At 54.1% G+C, this 20,050-nt stretch overlaps 2 protein-coding genes across 2 annotated transcripts; both read right to left on the bottom strand.

Annotated features, from left to right (window-relative positions):
* Positions 1–4,900: 4,900 nt before the first annotated feature.
* On the bottom strand, positions 4,901–8,457 carry LOC113881236 (intestinal-type alkaline phosphatase-like). Its single transcript, XM_027524098.1, has 11 exons — positions 8,391–8,457; positions 8,196–8,312; positions 7,968–8,083; positions 7,602–7,776; positions 7,350–7,522; positions 6,972–7,097; positions 6,811–6,883; positions 6,582–6,716; positions 6,299–6,490; positions 5,967–6,083; positions 4,901–5,839 (listed from the first exon to the last, which is right to left on the bottom strand). The coding sequence occupies exons 1-11, from the start codon at positions 8,455–8,457 to the stop codon at positions 5,544–5,546; spliced, it is 1,587 nt and encodes a 528-aa protein (XP_027379899.1). The 3' UTR covers positions 4,901–5,543.
* An 8,430-nt stretch (positions 8,458–16,887) lies between these two features.
* Positions 16,888–19,816, bottom strand: LOC113900421 (intestinal-type alkaline phosphatase-like). Its single transcript, XM_027554193.1, is given in 11 exon segments — positions 16,888–17,183; positions 17,305–17,421; positions 17,648–17,839; positions 17,928–18,062; positions 18,163–18,235; positions 18,324–18,458; positions 18,711–18,883; positions 18,962–19,136; positions 19,328–19,443; positions 19,554–19,670; positions 19,750–19,816. Coding segments are annotated over 11 exon segments (1,596 nt in total).
* Positions 19,817–20,050: the final 234 nt, after the last annotated feature.

Genomic DNA, 20,050 nt, shown 5'->3' with positions numbered 1-20,050 from the left:
TTCCTGTATCCCTGTGGGTACAGTGGTGAGCAAATTGAACCTGAAGAAGGGAGTGGGTGGATCAATGCATAGTCCCCACCTTCCAGCCATCCCCCCCAACTCCTAAAGATGGGCTTTTTCATCAGCCTCTAGTCATTGTACACCCCCTGCGCACCGTCCCCTTCCCATCAGGGGCTTCCAGAGCAGTTGGTACCAGGGTCAGCCAAGGGTGAGATGGTCCCTTCTTGTAGCAGTATCCGGGGCCCTTTCCCCACCACTGCCAACACTCCAGGTGCCCGCGGGTGGGTGGGGTGGGGGAGGGCTAATAGCAAGAGCAGGAGCTAAAGGGAAGGACCCAGAAAGCCCCTTTTTAAAGTCCACTCTGGTCCAGGCGGTGTGCCAGGAGATATGGGCACTATTTCAGCTCACCTCCACAGCCTTTCTGCGAGTCCTCCCTGGACGGCGCTCCAGTCCTGTGGGCTGGACTGGCCCACTGGCTTCTTTATTTTCGGTTTGAGGCCCTGCTCAGCATCCTGAGTAGAGGCATAGGATGGGTCTGCAGAGACTCCTAACCTAGGGTACCAGATGTCTCACTCCTTTCCAGACGCGGCCGAGTCTGGAGTCCTCGAGCCCAGAGCCGATGCCAGACCCTGGGGACCGTGTTCCGCATCCCCCCACCTCGAGTTGCCGCCGGGATGCAGGCAGGAAGAAGGAGGCGGTGCGGGGGCGGCGGAGGACGGTGGGCGTCCCTAGTCGCCGCCGCACTCCGCCCGGGCTCCGGCTCCGGCTCCGGCTCGGGCTCCGTCTGCGCTGTTTCCGCGCCGCCCGAGCGCGCACCTGCCGGGTAAGTGGCACTCGAACCCGCCGCCGCCGCGGCCACCGTCAGCCACCCCCGCCGCCGCGCCGAGCCTCCAGGCTTTGTCTGCGTCCTCGCGGCTCCGGCTCCGGCGGCGGCGGCGGCGGCGACTCGCAGGCTCGGGGCTCGGGCTCCGCGGGCTGCCCGGCGCGACGCGGGAGGCTGCGCACCAAGGGCTCGGGGCGCACCGGGCCAGCTCGCTCTGTGCCGGGGATGAAACTTCGTCCGGGTTCCGGGGAGAACCTGTTGAAGCCGGGAGGGGCCGGGGCAGGGCGGGGCGAGGACGCGGGACGGAACCGGTTCCGGGTCCTCCAGGGCCGTCGGGGCTTTCTCCCTGATCCAGGGTGGGACGGCGCGCCGGCGCGGGGGTTTGGCAAAGGGACTGGTGAGGGTTCTGGCCATTGAATAGAGAGGATAGGGCCGGGGATGGCTCTGCGGACATCCGCGAGGACAAAGTTTGGTTCTCGAGGCGCCTTCTTGAGCGTCTGGTTCCAGTGCGGAAAGCTGAAGTCGGCTTCAGGGCCCGCATAGACGCCGCACTGACCACACCTCCTTTCCCCGGCCTCCGCTTCCCCCCTCCCCCCATCTGGCCTTGGCTGTAGCAGGTCGGGGGCAAGCAATGAAGAGAAGAGAAACAGCCTTTCATTGACGGCCTACTATGTGCCAAGCCCGGTGCCCGGCGCTTTATTACAGGGGTCTTCCCCAGCCTGCGGCGGGCACGTGTGTGCGGGGACAGGGGACGGTAATGGACGGACAGTGCCTACAGTGGTTGGTGGCCGCTCGGAGCCTTCTCCCTCCCTCCAACCCCGAGTGGCGCAGGGAGGCCAGGCCCCAGACCCACTCGCTGTTGGGGACTCTGGGTGGCCTCCAGCCTTTGGACCTAGGCCTGTGCCCTTCCTCTGGTGTTTGTGAGCCCCTCCCAACCCCAGTACCTCTCTGAGCTTGCTGCTTGGGGGAAGTTTGCTCTACACAATTTGAGGTATTCTCAATAACAGCAAGAAACTCTCCTGTTTAGAAAGACATTCAAAAACTAAGCTATCCCAACATGAAGACAGACACAGAGAGTTCTTTCCCAGTGATGTTTAAAGTGATGTGCTGTTCCACTAGTTTTTTTGATATTTTCCTAAGCAATGATGAATATTTGGAAGGCTCTTTTAAAGTTTCTTACATAATAGCATAAGACAAAAAGCACCTAACACCAGGCAAACATTTATTCTTTCTGCTGCAGTAAAAATGGCAGAAACAGTGAACAGAAAATGGTCTTTGGAAAAACCAGAAGGCGTTTCTTCATCAATGATTACTGTTGGAAAAAACAGTGCTGTAGATTGAAAAAAAAAAAAGTGTCACAGCAAATTACCCAGTGTGGGAGGAATAGTTGGCTGAAAGCACAGATGTTTCTACACATCTCAGCTTAAGGTATTTGCTGGATTCTGTTCCAATAATGAAATACGCAGACCAGATTTTTCTTTTCCTTTTTTCTGTGAGTGAGCCACTAGAGATAAGATATAGCAGGGAATATATGTTTTCAACAGTTCATGGTTTGTTTAACAAAAACAGTGTCATTTGGGGAGAACTCTGTAAGTGCGCCCACTGATGGAATGGCTACTCCACAGGCTGTGATGTTAAAGGATTCTGGATGATAAAAAGCTGCAGAGGCAGCAGAACCTGCACAGCTCACTCATTGGTCCATCCATGGCCAACCGTTGCAGGGAAGATCCAGAAACCTTGAGAGCACATAAAATGCTGTAAGAGCCATCAGTGGTGAAAGTGAAAGTTGCTCAGTCATGTCCGATTCTTTGTGGCCCCATATGGGCTATACAATCCATGGAATTCTCCAGGCCAGAATACTGGAGTGCGTAGCCTTTCCCTTCTTCAAGTGAGCTTCCCAACCCAGGGATCGAACCCACGTCTGCTGCATCACAGGCAGATTCTTTACCAGCTGAACTACCAGGGAAGCCCAAGAATACTGGAGTGGGTAGTGTATTCCTGCTTTAGTGGATCTTCCTGACCCAGGAATGGAACCAAGGTCTCCTGCATTGCAGGCGTATTCTTCACCAACTGAGCTATGAGGGAAGCAATTGGTGGTGTTACCTTTCTAAAACCAAAATTGTCTGAGTCAAGGAGAAGCTTTATGATAGATACTTGGTAATGATATTGGGGGTGACCATGAGAATGTTCCAGATCAGCCCCACATTATGAGCCATGTTATTGGCAAGGTACTGAAGGGGGCTGGCGTGAGTCCTCCTGCCCTCTTTCTTCCTGACTCCCTTCCTTTCTTAAAGACCCATGTGCTGAGAGTTCTTGAGGTGACAAGCACTGTCCATCTTGAGCACCCAATAAAATTTGGAAAAGCATACTTCCCCTGCATCTGCCTCGTCAAGGTCAAGACTTTTAACAAACTGATGCTGAGAACGTGTCCATGATCTTGTGGTCAACACGGTGTTTGGCTAATAAAATCCCTCATGCCTACGTATTTAGAAAAAACTTGGAAACGAAACTTTTTAACATTTAGGTATAATTTATATACCACAAAATTCACCCTTTTCAAGTGTACAGTTCAGTGGTTGTTGGGGTATTCAAAGCTGTGCAGAGATCACCATGAATTCCAGAATAATTTGCTTTTAAAACCTGTGGCTTGAAAATGCAGAGTTCCCTTGGGTTTTGAACACATTCATGAAACATAAATGTTTCATAACTTCCCTGGTGGCTCAGAGGTTAAAGCGTCTGTCTGCAACGTGGGAGACCTGGGTTCGATTCCTGGGTTGGGAAGATCCCCTGGAGAAGGAAATGGCAACCCACTCCAGTATTCTTGCCTGGAGAATCCCATGGATGGAGGAACCTGGTAGGCTACAGTCCATGGGGCCACAAAGAGTCAGACATGACTGAGTGACTAAACAACAACCCAGAGTTTCAGTAAATAGCCCTGAGAGCCTGGCCTTCAAATCGATATTTTACACTGCTAAATCAAAAGTTTAGTAAATAAGGAAGCATACTCAGTTATATTAACATTTCTAGTGAAGGCAAAAGGCTTTCTTGCAACTTTGGAAATGTACAAAGAAAGTTGTAAAATTTCTGTGTAGAATTTATTGGAAAATATGGCTGTTTTCACCCTTTTAAATTCTTTGAAATACTTAGGATAAGTTACATACGCAATCAGTGTAGGTTTTTTGGAGCGGTTGCTCTGGAATGTTTTTAGAGCTCAGAAATATTAGGGACTTCCCTTGTGGTTCATTGGCTAAGGATCCGACTGCCAATGCAGGGGACAGGGATTGAATCTATGGTCTGGGAAGATCCCACATGCTGTGGAACAACTGAGCCCACAAACTGCAGTTACTGAAGCCCACACACCATAGAGCCTGTGCTCTGCAACAAGAGAAGCCACCACGACAAGCCCTCACACCTCAGCTAGACAGTAGCCCCCACTCACCACTAGGGAGAGGCCACTAGCAGCAAAGACCCAACACAGCCAGAAGAAAGGAAGAAATGTGAAACTTTCACTTGTACTTCCTCTCTGGTTCCCCAGCTCCCACCTCTGCCCCATGCCCACCCCATCCATCAGCTTTCAAACAAAAACACAGCTTCCCTGTCCTTCACTACCTCCCCAAGCTTGCTTAGACTAATGTCCAGTGACATGATGATTCCATCCAACCATCTCATCCTCTGTCACTCCCTTCTCAGTAGCCAGCATGATATTTTCTAGAATCTTCCAGTCCTGTTATGTCCATGTTATGTTCACAGCCTTCCATTCCTCTCCCACATTCTGGATGAAGTTTCTGCTCCTCCCCCATCCTCCCATTCCCTCAGCTTTGACCTTCTTTACCTGCTCTGCTCCTCCCAACTGGTCCCCATGCTGGCCCCCTTGGGGCCCCTGCACCGCTGTCCTGCATTGCTCCCACCCTCACCGCCTTTGGTCTTTGCTCAGTGTCAGCCTCTCATCAGCCCCTCGCTGACTTCCTGATGTGAATCACCACGCCCCTCACACAGACACACACTCTGTGCCCCACCTGCTAAGGGCTTTTCTTCCCACAAGTATCACTGCTGCATCACACTTGGAACAGTTTATTTGAGGGCAGCTTCCTCCCTCCCAGGAGGGCGGGGCCTCTGTCCCCACCCCCAGCTCTCCCGCTGCTCCTGGGATCTCCCAGGGGCACCGGGGCCACCCTCACAGCAGCTGAGACCTGGGACAAGTCTCCTCTCCTCTGGGTCGCTGTCTCTCTGTAAAGATACCGCTGGGTTCCTAGAAGGGGCTGCTGAAGACTGTGTTGAGGGCCGCCTGGCACTCCTGGCCCCAGATGTCTCTTTGGCCAGCGAAGTGCCCACAGAGTGGGTTCCAGGAGGACGGAAACCACAACTCCGCGGAAGCCACGCCTCCTGGAAGTCAGGCAATCAGAAGACACGCCTCCCGGAAGCCCCCAGTGGGGGTCTCGTAGGCTCTGGTCCGCTGTGGGGAACTGGTCCGCTGTGGGGAACACCTCTGGTGCCAGCCTGGTCCTCAGGCAGGGCTATTGGGTGGGGAGAAGAGACTGGGTGGTCTGAGGCCCTGCCTGGAATATCCTCGAATATGGGGCAGCTCCTCAAAATAGCTGAGGCCACTGAGGTCTGGGGCACTGAGGACTGTGGCTCTCACAGGAAAGTCAGGACCTCAACCTCCAGGGTGTTTTGGGTCCATCAAGGTTGGGGGCGGGGAGGAGACCCGGGTGGGTGGGCCTCAGTGCAGGGTGGGCACCAGCAGCAGCAGCAGGGCCCCGGCCAGCAGTGCCAGTGAGGATGGGCAGGCAGCCTGGTGGGCGGTGTCCGAGGGACCACTATGGGGGTGAGGGTGGCAGTCGGTGGTGTAGGGCTCCACGCAGGCAGCAAAGGCCATGACATGCGCCACGAAGGTCTGCTCCTGCACGCCGTGCACCAGGTGTGCCCACGGGCCTCGTGCAAACACTGCCACGTCCTCACCGGCGTGGGTCTCGCTGTCTAGGGGCACTGCAGCTTGCTGCTGGTACTCGGGGTCCGCTGAGAGGAGAGAGGTGGTTCAGGGAAGGAAGGGAGGCGACCTCCACTTCCCAGGAGTTCCGGAGTAGGGTCTTCCCCTCCTCCCATCCCTCCGCCTTGCTCCCCAGGGCCCACCCACTGCACTCACTGCTCTCCTTTTCATTCACATCAGGTCGTGGGCCCACGTCCAACCGGTACCCCGGACCATTGCCATATAGGAGGGAGGTGTAGGACTTGCCATCTTTGGCCTTGCCATCGGCCAGCCCTGCAAGGGAGAGGGGACCCTGTTATCACACTGACCCCAGCTTTCGGGACACCTCCTGTGTGCTGAGCGAGGCACCTCTTGTGTGTTCACTGGTTTAATCCTTACCAGAGTGAAGTGGGGCAGTTACTATTATTACTCCAATTGGCAGAACTGGTTCAGAACACTTTGTGCCAGGTAACTTAAGAGCAAGGACCTGCCACTCTCTGTGGGATTACCGAAAATGGAGGTCCCACGAAGTGGGTAGCCACCGAAAGTGAAGACATGAGAGTGGTCGGCGGTGACAAGGGTCAGTGTGTCTGCTTCACTGGTGAGCTGGCTAGCCTTGGCGATGGCATTGTCGAACATGATTGTCTCATTCAGCGCCCAATAAGCTGTGTTTGCATGATGTCCATGGTCAATGCGGCCTCCTGCAAGAAAGTCATGTGGAAGGTGAGTGATGCCAGACCCACCCTGAGTGCAGCTCCTTCCCCCTCTGATCCACAAGGAGCTGCCACTCACCCTCCACGAAGAGGAAGAAGCCCCGAGGGTTTCTGCTCAACACTCTCAGGGCTGCCTCCGTCATCTCCTCCAGGGATGGGTCCGTGGTGTGGTCTCTGAAGATTTCATAGGCCATTTCTCCTGGCTGAAAGAGGCCTATTGGAAATGGGACCAATGGTGACCCTCAAGCTGGGGATGGGGGGCCCATGGCACCCATCCTGGGCAGGTGTGGGTGGGGTGGGGTCGTTACCCATGAGGTGTGTTACACTGGAGTCATCGGCCGCCTTAAGGAGCTCCGTGCGGTTCCACACATATTGGGCTCCCTGGGAGGGCAGAACCAGGCCTCAGTCCATTAGCCCGACACCCCAGGCCCAGCCCCGCTGTACCCCCGCACCCATGAGCCCCCATCACCTGGTACTTGGCCTGCCACTCCTGCACCAGGTTCCGCTTGTCCTTCCGGACTCCATTGTCATCTGGGTATTCAGGGTCTGGGGTCCCCGCAGGAAACATGTACTTTCGGCCTCCACCCAGGATCACCTGGGACCAGAGATTAGGGCAGATGGGTTCAGGGCCTGGCTGGCCCTTTACTCACCCCCCCTCACACAGTCCCTGCCTCCCCAATCAGGTCTGTGGGATGGTTTGTCCCCACCAGTTAACTTCTACAGGGTGACCCCCACCCCCACCAACAGAGACCCTGCGAGACCCCAGGACTGTGGGTTGCCTGGAACTGTATTGAGAGTGTATCCCACCCCCTCTGCCCAGCCTCGCCCTGTGCCCATCATGTCGCACATCAATGTCCATGTTGTAGACGAGCTGAGTGGCGATGTCCAGGCAGCCATACGTCTGTGCATCGGGAGGCAGGTCAGCGTCAGAGAACCAGTCTCGATTCACAGTGTGCGCGTAGGCCCCAGCTGGGGATGCATCCTGCACCCTGGTGGTGGTCACCACTCCCACTGACTTCCCTGAGGGTGGCAGAGGTCACGGTGGGCCACCAAGTTCTCTGAGCCTGTCCCTGCCCAAGAAACTGACCCCCAAGCCCACCTGCTTTCTTGGCCCGGTTTATCACAGACGTGACCTCATTCCCACGTGTCGTGTTGCACTGGTCGAAGCGGGCGGCTGCACTTACACCAATGGTCCTCATGTTGGTCTTGACCCCACACAGGTAGGCGGTGGTCGTGCCTGCACTGTCGGGCACATCTCTGTCCACGTTGTATGTCTGGGGGCAGAGACGCCTTTAGCTCTGCTGGGGTAGACACCCAGCTCCTGAGCCAGGCCCTGGGCCCATCCTTACAGCCCCCAGCCCCTATCTCAGCCCCCAGCCCTCCTGGGGCTTTCCCTCCTACCCTGCTCCCTAGGCCCACACCCACCCCTCTGGTGTAGACCACCCTGAGGCCACTTGGCCCTTACTTTGGACAGAGCCAGGTATGGGAACTGGTCCATGGCCAGGGGTGTCTCAGGTCCCGGCTTGCCAGCCATCTGCCCCTTTAGGATCCGAGCAGCTGTCACCGTGGAAACCCCCATCCCTGAAAGTACACAGTGTCAGGTCTGAGTCCCTGGGGCCAGCCTGGGTCAGCCGGCAGCCCAGGATTCCAGGGTTGTGGGGAGACAGGGTGTGGACCGACCTAGCGCACTCACCATCACCCAAGAAGAGGATGACATTCTTGGCGGCTGTCTGGATGGGCTGCAGTTTCTTAGCCACGTCAAGAGCCTGGGCTGCCTGGCGGTTCCAGAAGGCGGGGTCTTCTTCCTCAACTGCTCAAGGGGAGAGTGGAGGTCAGGTCAGCCTGGAGCCACCCACTCTGAGTAGGGCGCCAGGAGTCACCTGATTACCTGGGACAAGGCCGAGGGAGAGCTGTAGCTGCAGGCCCAGCAGCAGCAACACGCAGGCCCCCTGCATGGCTGTGTGATGGTGGAGGGTCAGGATGGGACCTGCGGAGGCCGGGTCTCAGGCAAGGCTGGGACACCAGGTTACAAGCTGCAGCACTGGCTGCCTGGGCTTAAATCCCTGCTATAAAAGTCTCCGTGTACCTCCCAGTGCCCCAGGTAACCACACCCTGTCCCTTACCTGCCATATGACTTTGAGACCTGTTGCCAGAGGGACGTGGTGGGTGTGGCTGAGCCAGCAGGAGTCCTGAGGATTCCTCATAGGATGGTCCCCAGGTGTCTCTTCAAGATGGGGTGGGGATTAGGGTGCAGATGACTTAGGCCTGAGGAACACTTTCAAGGTCTTGACTGAGGCTCCTCCCGTCCCTCTGCTCACCAAGTCCTGTGGGAGAACCATCTCTCCTTCCTTCTCATGTATATTTTCTGAGCCTCAGCATTGGTTCTGGGTGCTGAGGGAGGTGTACTTGGAAGCACAGAGCCTGGGCTTGGGGCCCTAGGTTTGGTTTCCTGAGGCGGAGAGACACTCTACTTCTCAGCAGGCTTGATCTGGACCGGTGGGGTGGGCACTGGGCTAGATGGGGCCCCTCTGCCATGGAGAAGGATGGGGCTAGAGGTGACAGCAGAGCGGGGGCCTTGTCTTTGTCTTAATTACTGAAGGCCAGACCGGGTGAGCACTGATGTTTGTGTGTAGTCAGTCAGTTCAGTTGCTCAGTCGTGTCCGACTCTTTGCCACCCCATGGACTGCAGCATGCTGGCCATCACTGACTCCCTGGTTTGCCCAAACTCATGTCCATCAAGTCAGCGATGCCATCCAACCATCTCGTCCTCTGTCATCCCCTTCTCCTGCCTTCAATCTTTCCCAGCATCAGGGTCTTTTTCAATGAGTCAGTTCTTCACATCAGGTGGCAAAGTACTGGAGTTTTGGCTTCAGCATCAGTCCTTCCAATGAATATACAGGACTGATTTCCTTTAGGATTGACTGGTTTGATCTCCTTGCGGTCCAAGGGACTCTCAAGAGTCTTCTCCAATACCAAAGCTCAAAAGGATCATTTCTTCGGTACTCAGCTTTCTTTATGGTCCAACTCTCACATCCATACATGACTACTGGAAAAACCATAGCTTTGACTGGACAGACCTTTGTCAGGAAAGTAATACCTCTGCCTTTAATATGCTGTCTAGGTTAGTCATAGCTTTTCTTCCAAGGAGCAAGCGTCTTTTAATTTCATGACTGCAGTCACCATCTGAAGTTATCTTGGAGCCCAAGAAAATAAAGTCTGTCACTATTTCCATTGTTTTCCCATCTATTTGCCTTGAAGTAATGGGACCAGAAGGAAATGGCAACCCACTCCTATATTCTTGCCTGGAAAATCCCATGAATGGAGGAGCCTGGCAGGCTACAGTCCGTGGGGTCACAAAGAGTCAGACACGACTGAGCAACTTCACTTCACAATGGGACCAGATGCCATGATCTTCGTTTTTTGAATGTTGCGTTTTAAGCCAGCTTTTTCACTCTCCTCTTTCACTTTCATCAAGAGGCTCTTTAGTTCCTCTTTGCTTTCTGCCTTAAGGGTGGTATAATCTGCATATCTGAGGTTGCTGATATTTCTCCCTGTTAGTGTGTTCAGATCAGATCAGATTAGATCAGTCGCTCAGTCGTGTCAGACTCTTTGCAACCCCATGAATCGCAGCACGCCAGGCCTCCCTATCCATCACCAACTCCCGGAGTTCACTCAGATTCATGTCCATCGAGTCAGTGATGCCATCCAGCCATCTCATCCTCTGTCGTCCCCTTCTCTTCTTGCCCCAAATCCCTCCCAGCATCAGAGTCTTTTCCAATGAGTCAACTCTTCGCATGAGGTGGCCAAAGTACTGGAGTTTCAGCTTTAGCATCATTCCTTCCAAAGAAATCCCAGGGCTGATCTCCTTTAGAATGGACTGGTTGGATCTCCTTGCAGTCCAAGGGACTCTCAAGAGTCTTCTCCAACACCACAGTTCAAAAGCATCAATTCTTCAGCACTCAGCCTTCTTCACAGTCCAACTCTCACATCCATACATGACCATAGGAAAAACCATAGCCTTGACTAGATGAACCTTTGTTGGCAAAATAATGTCTCTGCTTTTGAATATGCTATCTAGGTTGGTCATAACTTTCCTCCCAAGGAGTAAGCGTCTTTTAATTTCATGGCTGCAGTCACCATCTGCAGTGATTTTGGAGCCCAGAAAAATAAAGTCTGACACTGTTTCCACTCTTTCCCCATCTATTTCCCAAGAAGTGATGGGACCGGATGTCATGGTCTTTGTTTTCTGAATGTTGAGCTTTAACCCAACTTTTTCACTCTCCACTTTCACTTTCATCAAGAGGCTTTTTAGTTCCCCTTCACTTTCTGCCATAAGGGTGGTGTGATCTGCATATCTGAGGTTATTGATATTTCTCCCGGCAATCTTAATTCCAGCTTGTGTTTCTTCCAGTTCAGCATTTCTCATGATGTACTCTGCATATAAGTTAAATAAACAGGGTGACAATATACAGCCTTGACGTACTCCTTTTCCTATTTGGAACCAGTCTGTTGTTCCATGTCCAGTTCTAACTGTTGCTTCCTGACCTGCATACAGGTTTCTCAAGAGGCAGGTCAGGTGGTCTGGTATTCCCATCTCTTGAAGAATTTTCCACAGTTTTTTGTGATCCACACAGTCAAAAGTTAGTGTGTTAGGTGCCTGTAAAGGGCCAGCAGGGGTGGGTCCAGTGCTCAGTACATGACATTGACCTCCTCTTCTTTAGACAGATAGATGGAAGGCAGGGGTGAGTCTATTCTCTCCACAGGTCATTCACACACTCCCAAGTGTAGCTCATCATAAGGAGCTAAGAGGTTTCAGTAACCCCAGGTTAGGTTCAAAAGCATTCCTCCCATCTGGCAATCCCAGTTCTGGCTGTGTATCCTCAAGAATTGAAAGCAGGATCTGGAAGAGGTATTTGCACACCCATGTTTGTAGCAGCATTATTCACAGTAACCAAGAGGTGCAGGCATCCTCAACCATCCACAGCAGACAAATGGATCAACAAAGTGTGATACAGTTATACAATGGAGTATTACGCAACCTTAGAAAGGAAGGAGTCTGACACTTTCTACACCATGAATGAACCTTGTAGACATGATGCTCAGTGAAAAAAAACACTCACAAAAAAGACAAATGCTATGTGATTCTACTTCACTAGGTAGCTCTAGTAGTCAAATGCATAGAAACAGAAAGTTGGATGGTGGCCTCCCGGAACTGGGAGGAGGGGACTGGGGACTTGTTTAACGGATACAGACTTTCAGTTTTCAAGATGAAAAAGTTCTGGAGATCTGTGGCCAACTGTATGAATAGACAGCACTACTGAACTGGGTCATAAGAATGGTGAAGAAGATAACTTTTTTCTCCCTTTTTAAGTTTTCATTTTTTTCCTGCATAGCCAGACATTCAGGATCTTAGTTTCTCCAGAAAGGATGGAACCTGCCCTAAGTGGTGGAAGTGGAGAATCTTAACCCCTAGACCACAGGTTAAGTCCCAAGATGGTGAAATTTACATTTTTTTTTTTTAAATCAGAAATTTTTTTTGGACTTGCCTGGTGGCACAGTTGGTAACATCCACCCGCCTGCCAGTGCCCGGGACGCAGGTTCAATCCATGATCCGGGAAGATTCCACATGCCCTGGAGCAACTAAACCTGGGCGAGACAGCTACTAAGCCTGTACTCTAGTGCCTATGAGTCACAACTACTTAGGCTGTGCTCCACAATTACTGAGGCTTGCCCCTCTAGAGCCTTGGAGCCCCAAATAATTCATCCCAGTGATGCAATTACTGACGCTTTCCCACCCTAAAGCCGGCAAGTCATAACTGGAGCTTGCTCCACTACAGCCTGTGATCTGCAATCAGAGAAGTCACTGCAATGAGAAGCCTGTGCACCGCAACTAAAGAGTAGGCCCCACTCCCTGCAACTAGAGACAGCCTGTGTGCAGCAAGGAAGACACAGCACAGCCTATAATATACAAATAAATACGGGATTCCCAGGTGGTGCTAGTGGTAAAGAACCCACTTGCCAATGCAGGAGACCTAAGAGACACGAGTTCGATCCTTGGATCAGGAAGACCCCCTGGAGGAGGAAATAGCAACCCCCTCCTGTATTTTTTGCCTGGAGATCCCAGGGAAAGAGGAGCCTGGGGGAGGTGGGAAGCGGGCTATGGTTCATATGGTTGCAAAGAGTTGGACACCACTAAAGGGACTTAGCATGCAGGCAAATAAATACAGAAATGTGTACGTGTCCAAAAAAAAATTTCTTTTCCAAAGAAAAAATTCCTTCCTACAAGCCCTGCCCACCCCAGGGGACCTTGGTAGCCCCCTGCCCAGCGTGCCCTCCCCTCAGGCAGAGCCTCTGGGCTCCTCCTCCCTTGACCTGCTGTTCACTCATTCAACACGCTGACCCAGGGTATCCTCTACTTACCCTCTAGAGCAGGGGTCCCAAACCCTTCCAGACTGAGGACTGGTACCTCCCATTAGGTCAGTGGTGGAATTTGATAAGAAATAAAGAGCACAATAAAATGTAATGCACTTGAATCATCCTGAAACCATCCCCCTTCTTTCTAGTTTGTGGAAAGTTTATCTTCCAGGAAACTGGTCCCTGGTGCCTAAAAGGTTGGAGACCCCTGCTTTAGAGGACCTGCCTGCTGGGGGTGGGGGGCATCATTGCTGCCTCTGTCCCCCATCCCTCAGCTGCCTCTGTCCCCCTCATAGTCCTGTGCTCAGAAATTTTTTGGCTAAAGCTCAGGAGGAACTAACTCCTGGGCAGGCCCTTAATTAATTGATTGATTCTTTTGATCAGTCCATAGCTTAAATTTTTGTTACTCCAAGATTCGTCTTCAGTCCAGTATATTCCCTGTCCCTTTGTTAAATGTGAGTTTTTGACATGAAATGACTGTAGATTCACACGTGGTTTTAAGAAGCAATATAGACATCCCTTGCATGCTTTCTCCAATCTTCTCTGATGGTATAACTCACAGATTTTCACATTTCTGTTCAGGGCCAGCCGTTTTACCTGCACTTACTTGCGTTTGTGTGGATTCTGTACCATCTGTCACATGTGTGGGTTCATGTAAACACACCAGAATCAGGACACTGAACAGCTCCAACCCCCAGGGCCCTTTATAACCATGCTGCCCTCTGTCCTTAACAGCTTCCTGTGCTCCTAAAATGTCATTTTAGGGACTCCCTCTTGGTCCACTGGTTAAGACTCCACACTTCCACTGCCAGCGGTGGATGTTCCATACCTGGCCTTTGAACTAAGTAAGATCCTGCATGCTACATGGTGCAACCAAAAAATAAATAAAACCCTGTCATTTCAAATAAGTTACAGGAATGGAATTGCCCAATCTTTGGGAATGGTCTTTTTTTCCTAATTCCTAAGTCTCAGCCTAATTCTTTGGGGATTTAGTGGAACAAGGCTCAGTAGTTGACACCTTGTATATGGGGTTGAGTGGACCCTAGGCCGTGTTTAACCATTTACATGTGGAAGGACCTCTGGGCGGATTCCAGGTTTGGCTGTTGTAAATAAAGCTGCTGTGGGAATTCCCTGGAGGTCCCGGGGTTAGGGATGGATGTTTTTGCTATTGTGGGCCTGGGTTCAATTCCTGGTCAGGGAACTAAGATCTTGCAAATTGTGCAAGAATGCCAAAGGAGAGAGAAAAAAGAAAAACAGCACAAATCTTCACTTACAGGTATGAGCATTCCATTTCATTGCATTTTTTTGGGTATATGCTCAAGAGTGCAATTGCTAGGTCATATGGTTGCTGTGTGTGTAGCTGGTTTTTTTTTTTAGGATCTCACCTCCCCCCAACACCTTCCCCGGGAAAAAAAAAAAAAAACCTGCCAAACTGTTTTGTTGGCTGCACAACTTTGCATTCCTACTTGCAATGTATGAGGAAGTCAGTTTTTCTCTGTTCACACCACTTGGTGTTGCCACTGTTTTTAATTTTAGTCATTCTGATAGGTATGGAGTATTTATTTACTTTGGCTGCCCTGGTTCTTTGTTGCTGAGCATGGACTTTCTGTGGTTGCCGTGATCAGGGACTCCTTTCTAGTTGCAGTGGGATGGCTTCTCATTGTGGTGACTCCTCCCTGTTGCAGAGCACAGGCTCTCAAGAGCTGGCTCAGTCGTTGTGGGACTAGGACTTGGTTGCCATGCAGCATGTGGGAACTTCCTGGATGAGAGATTGAATCCAGGTTCCCTGCCTTGGCAAAAGGATTCTTAGCCACTGGACCACCAGGGAAGTCCCTAAAGTTTCTTTGAATATTATTCTTATAATGACATTAAGTGATCAGGAGCTATGATCCTTCTCAGTTTCTTAGGAATTTTCTCCTGTGCCTGAGTGGGACTGAAGACCAAATACAAACCACATGTCACTTGCAGTAAACAAAGGGTGTTTGTTCAAGTTCCTACCAGGGCACCTGGCTCCCTACTCTGGGCCTGAGTCACCTGAGTGAGATGAGAGCCTGTTACACTCCCTCCCTTGGGGCCCAGGGATAACCAGGCAGCAGGCAGCATGGCTTCTGCTCTGCAGTAAGAGATAACACCTCCGGTCTTGTTCTCTGGGGTTATGGATGCCTGGGAGGCCAGGCCAGCTCCATGGAGCCTGCTCTGTGTGGGATAGTTGTTCCAGTCTCCCTGTTCTCTGGGAAGAAGGCCTTGTCCTGTGGGGTCTCAGCCGGAGCTCAGCACCCTCTATCATTTTCCACATTTGCCACCCTGGGCTCTCTGGGCCATGTCTCAGCCCCCACTGTAGGCACTGTCAGCAGGGGACAATGCTGAGCTCCTTGCAGCACCAGGGCATCCATGGGGGTGGGGAGGGACTGCCTTCTGCCCTCTTCCTGCCCTCTGAATCTCAGGATGTTCCCCTGGAGACGTAGTGACAGTCCTGCCACTCAGATGAGAGTAGGGCAGCAGCTGGGAACAGAAAGGCTTTGAAGATCTGGAACCAACCCACTCCTTCCCCAAACTTTGCAGAAATGGAGGCTGTCTTTCTAGGGCAAGTGCTCCTTGGGCCCGCATGTCCACCTCTCATTTCTGTCTCCCACCAGCCCCGTAGGAGTGGTATGAATGTCCCCACAGGAACTGGCATGCAAGAAGCAAACACAAGCTTATAGTGAAAGTAGTGAAAGCCACTCAGTCGTGTCTGACTCTTTGCAACCCCATGGGCTATACAGTCCATGGACTTCTCCAGGCCAGAATCCTGGAGTGAATAGCCTTTCCCTTCTCCAGGGGATCTTCCCAACCCAGGGATCAAACCCTGGTTTCCCACATTGCAGGAGGATTCTTTACCAGCTGAGCTGCCAGGGAAGGCCTTTTTCTTGAGGGCCACATCTAGTGGAACTCATGGGACCAAGGAGGTGACGAGCCACCAGATGACCACATGGGCATCAGGCAGGGAGGTAGGAAGGATGAGCACTGGGGCTGGAGACTGTCTCTCTGTTTTCAGAGAAGGTGAAAGCCTGGCTTTGGGGGGAGGGGAAAACTGCAATTTGGTCCAGCCGCTGGCCTCACCTGGCCCTGCTGACCCCCTCGGGGCCCCTGCACCGCTGTCTTTCTGCGTTGCTCCTGCCCTCACCACCTTTGGTCTTTGCTCAGTGTCAGCCCTTCATCAGCCCCTCCCTGACCTCCTGACGTGAATCACACCCCCACATACCCACACACAGACACACACTCTGTGCCCCCATCTAAGGGCTTTTCTTCCCACGCGTATCACTCCTGTATCACACTTAGTACAGTTTATTTGAGGGCTGCTTCCTCCCTCCCAGGAGGACGGGGCCTGTGTCCCCACCCCCAGCTTCCCCGCTTCTCCTGGGATGCCCCAGCCTGGAAGGGGCACCGGGGGGCCACCCTCACAGCAGCTGAGGGACCTGGGACGAGTGTCTTCTTCTCTGTGTCACTGTCTACTCTCTGTAATGGTACCGCTGGGTTTCTAGGAGGGGCTGCTGAGGATTCTGTGTCAAGGGCCCCAAGACTGTCCTGGCCCCAGACACCTCCTTGGCCGGCCAGGTGCCCACAGGTTCCAGGAGGACAGGGAGCCACAGCTCCCCGGAAGCAACAGCTCCCCGGAAGCCATGCAACCAAAAGCTGCACCTCCCAGAAGCCCCCACCTCGGGTCGGGTAGGTCCTGGCCCCCTGGGGGACACCACTGGTGCCAGCCTGGTCCTCAGGCAGGGCTCTTAGGTCAGAAAATACTGGGTGGTCTGAGCCCTGGTCTTTCCTGGGGTCTGGAGCGGATCTGCACAAAATGTGAGGCCACCGAGATGGGGGCACTGAGGACTGTGGGTATTACAGGAAAGTCAAACCTCAGCTTCCAGGTGGTTCGGGTCCACTGAAGATTCCAAGCAGGGGATCAGGAGACCCCTAGGCCTGGGCTGGTCGGGGGGTCAGTGCAGGGCAGGCACCAGCAGCTGCAGCAGGACCCCAACCAGCAGTGCCAGTAAGGATGGGCAGGCAACCTGGTGGGCAGTGTCCATGGGGCTGGTGGGGGGCTGAGGGCGGCAGTCCATGGTGTAGGGCTCCATGCAGGCAGCAAAGGCCATGACATGTGCCACGAAGGTCTGCTCCTGCACGCCATGCACCAGGTGTGCCCACGGGCCTCGTGCAAACACTGCCACGTCCTCACCAGCGTGGGTCTCGCTCCATAGGGGCACTGCGGCTTGTTGCTTGTAGTTGGGGTCCACTGGCAGGAGGGAGGGGATTCAGGGTGGGAAGGAGGTGGCCATGACCTCGCCTGAGCTCCAGGCCTGAGTTCTCCCCTCTTGCCATCCCCTGCACCCCCAGGGCCCACCCAATGCACTCACTGCTCTCGGTTTCATCCACATCAGGTTGTAAGCCCCAGTACAGTTGGAGTCCAGGGCCATTTCCATAAAGGAGGGAGGTGTAGGATCCACCGACATTGGCCTTGCTATCAGCCAGCCCTGCAGGGTGGAGGGGACCCCGTGATCACACTGACCCCAGTCTTTGGGGCGCCTCCTCTGTTGCTGAGCCCAAGCACTTCTTGCCTGCTCACTGACTTAATCCTCACCAGAGCTCAGAAGAGCAGTTGGTATTAATATTCCCCCACTTGGCAGATAAGGGGACTGGCTCAGAGCACATTGTGCCAGGTAATTTTGGGCAAGGACCTGCCAGTGTCCATGGGATTACCGAAAATGGAGGTCCCATGAAGTGGGTAGCCACCAAAAGTGAAGACATGGGAGTGGTCGGCGGTGACAAGGGTCAGTGTGTCTGCTTCACTGGTGAGCTCGTTAGCCCTGGCAATGGCATTATCAAACATGACCGCCTCAGTCAGCGCCCAATAAGCTATGTTTGCATGATGTCCATGGTCAATGCGGCCTCCTGCAAGAAGGTCGTGAAAGATGGGTGATGCCAAGCCGACCCTGAGTGCTGCCCCTTTCCCCTTGATCCACAAGGAGCTGCCGCTCACCCTCCACGAAGAGGAAGAAGCCCCGAGGGTTTCTGCTCAGCACTCGCAGGGCCGCCTGCGTCATCTCCTCCAGGGATGGCTCCTTGGTGGTGTCTCGGTCGATGTTATAGGCCATGTCTCCTGGCTCAAAGAGGCCTGTGGGAAATGGGACCAGTGGTGACCTGCAAGCTGGGGATGGGGGTGGGGGGCCCGTGGCACCCTTCCTGGGGAGGACAGTGGGGGTGGGTGGGGTTACCCATGAGGTGTGTTACACTGGAGTCATTGGCCGCCTAAAGGAGCACCGTGCGGTTCCACACATACTGGGCTCCCTGGGAGGGCAGAACCAGGCCTCAGCCCATAGCCCGACACGCCAGGCCCGGCCCTGCTGTACCCCCCGCACCCGTGAGCCCCCATCACCTGGTGCTTGGCCTGCCACTCCTGCACCAGATTCCACTTGTCCTTCCGGACTCCGTTCTGTCTGCTATATTCTGGGTATTCAGGGTCTGGGGTCCTCTCAGGAAACATGTACTTTCGGCCTCCACCCAGGATCACCTGGGGCCAGAGGTTAGGGCAGGTGGATTTGGGGCTGGCCCTTGGCTCTGCCTTCACACAGCCCCTAACTCTATCCACCAGGTCTGTGGGATGGCCTGTCCCCACCTGTACCTCCTACATGGTTACCTCCCCGCATTCTGGCAAACACACAGAGACTCTGCAAGACCCCAGACTGTGGGTTGCCTAGGACTGGGACATGTGTTCCACCATCTCTTCCCAGCCCCGCCCTTAGCCCCTCATGTCACAACTCACGTCAATGTCCATGTTGTAGACCAGCTGTTTGGCGATGTCCTGGCAGCCCTCCCTCTTGGCCTGGGCAGGCATTTGAGCATCAGAATACCAGTTTCGGTTCACCGTGTGCGCGTAGGCCCCGGCTGGGGAGGCCTGCTGCACCCTGGTGGTGGTCACCACTCCCACGGGCTTCCCTGAGGGTGGCAGAGGTCACAGTGGGCCATTGAGGTCTCTGAGCCTGTCCCTGCCAGGAAGCTGACGCCCAAGCCCACCTGCTTTCTTGGCCCGGTTCATCACAGACGTGACCTCATTCCCACGTGTCGTGTTGCACTGGTCGAAGCGGGCGGCTGCACTTACACCAATGGTCCTCATGTTGGTCTTGACCCCACACAGGTAGGCGGTGGTCGTGCCTGCACTGTCAGGCACATCTCTGTCCACGTTGTATGTCTGGGGGCAGAGATGCCTTCAGCTCTGCTGGGGTAGACACCCAGCTCCTGAGCCAGGCCCTGGGCCCATCCTCACAGCCCCCAGCCCCTATCTCAGCTCCCAACGCTCTTGGGGCTTTCCCTCCTACCCTGCTCCCTAGGCCCACACCCACCCCTCTGGTGTAGACCACCCTGAGGCCACTTGGCGCTTACCTTGGACAGAGCCAGGTATGGGAACTGGTCCATGGCCAGAGGTGTCTCAGGTCCCGGCTTGCCAGCCATGTGCCCCCTTAGGATCCGAGCGGCTGTCACCGTGGAAACCCCCATCCCTGAGGGTACACTGTGTCAGGTCTGAGTCCCTTGTGCCAACCTGGGTCAGCCGGCAGCGCAGGGCTCCAGAGTTGTGGGGGGACGGGGTGGACTGGCCTAGGGCACTCACCATCGCCCAAGAAGAGGATGACATTCTTGGCGGCTGTCTGGATGGGCTGCAGCTTCTTAGCCACATCAAGGGCCTGGGCTGCCTGGCGGTTCCAGAAGGCGGGGTCTTGCTCCTCGACTGCCCAAGGGGAGAGTGGAGGTCAGGTCAGCCTGGGGCCGCCCCTGTGAGTAGGGGGCGCCGGGAGCTGCCTGGTTACCTGGGATGAGGCCGAGGGAGAGCTGTAGCCGCAGGCCCAGCAGCAGCAGCACGCAGGCCCCCTGCATGGCTGTGTGATGGCGGAGGGTCAGGATGGGACCTGGGGAGGCCGGGTCTCCGGCAAGGCTGGGACACCAGGTACCAGGTCAGTACTAGCTGCCTGGGCTTAAATCTGGGGAGGTTATGGTTGCCTGTTGTAAAAGCCTCCATGTCCCTCCCAGTGCCCCGGGTGGCCACACCCTGCCCCTCACCTGCCCTATGACTTTGAGCCCTGTTGCCAGGGGGAGGTTGTGGGTGTGGCT

Source organism: Bos indicus x Bos taurus, chromosome 2, assembly GCF_003369695.1.
Source record: "Bos indicus x Bos taurus breed Angus x Brahman F1 hybrid chromosome 2, Bos_hybrid_MaternalHap_v2.0, whole genome shotgun sequence".
Classification (NCBI taxonomy): domain Eukaryota; kingdom Metazoa; phylum Chordata; class Mammalia; order Artiodactyla; family Bovidae; genus Bos; species Bos indicus x Bos taurus.
This window is presented reverse-complemented; position numbering and strand designations above follow the sequence as displayed.

What these genes read in the sequence shown, in the direction of transcription:
- LOC113881236 (XM_027524098.1), bottom strand. Translation starts at nt 8,457, where the DNA reads ATGCAGGGGGCCTGCGTGTTGCTGCTGCTGGGCCTGCAGCTACAGCTC. An exon ending in TCGTGGGACCTCCATTTTCG is followed by an intron (nt 6,084 to 6,298) that starts GTAATCCCACAG and finishes TCTCCCTTGCAG; the next exon opens with GGCTGGCCGATGGCAAGGCC. An exon ending in TGTGAATGAAAAGGAGAGCA is followed by an intron (nt 5,840 to 5,966) that starts GTGAGTGCAGTG and finishes CTCTCCTCTCAG; the next exon opens with CGGACCCCGAGTACCAGCAG.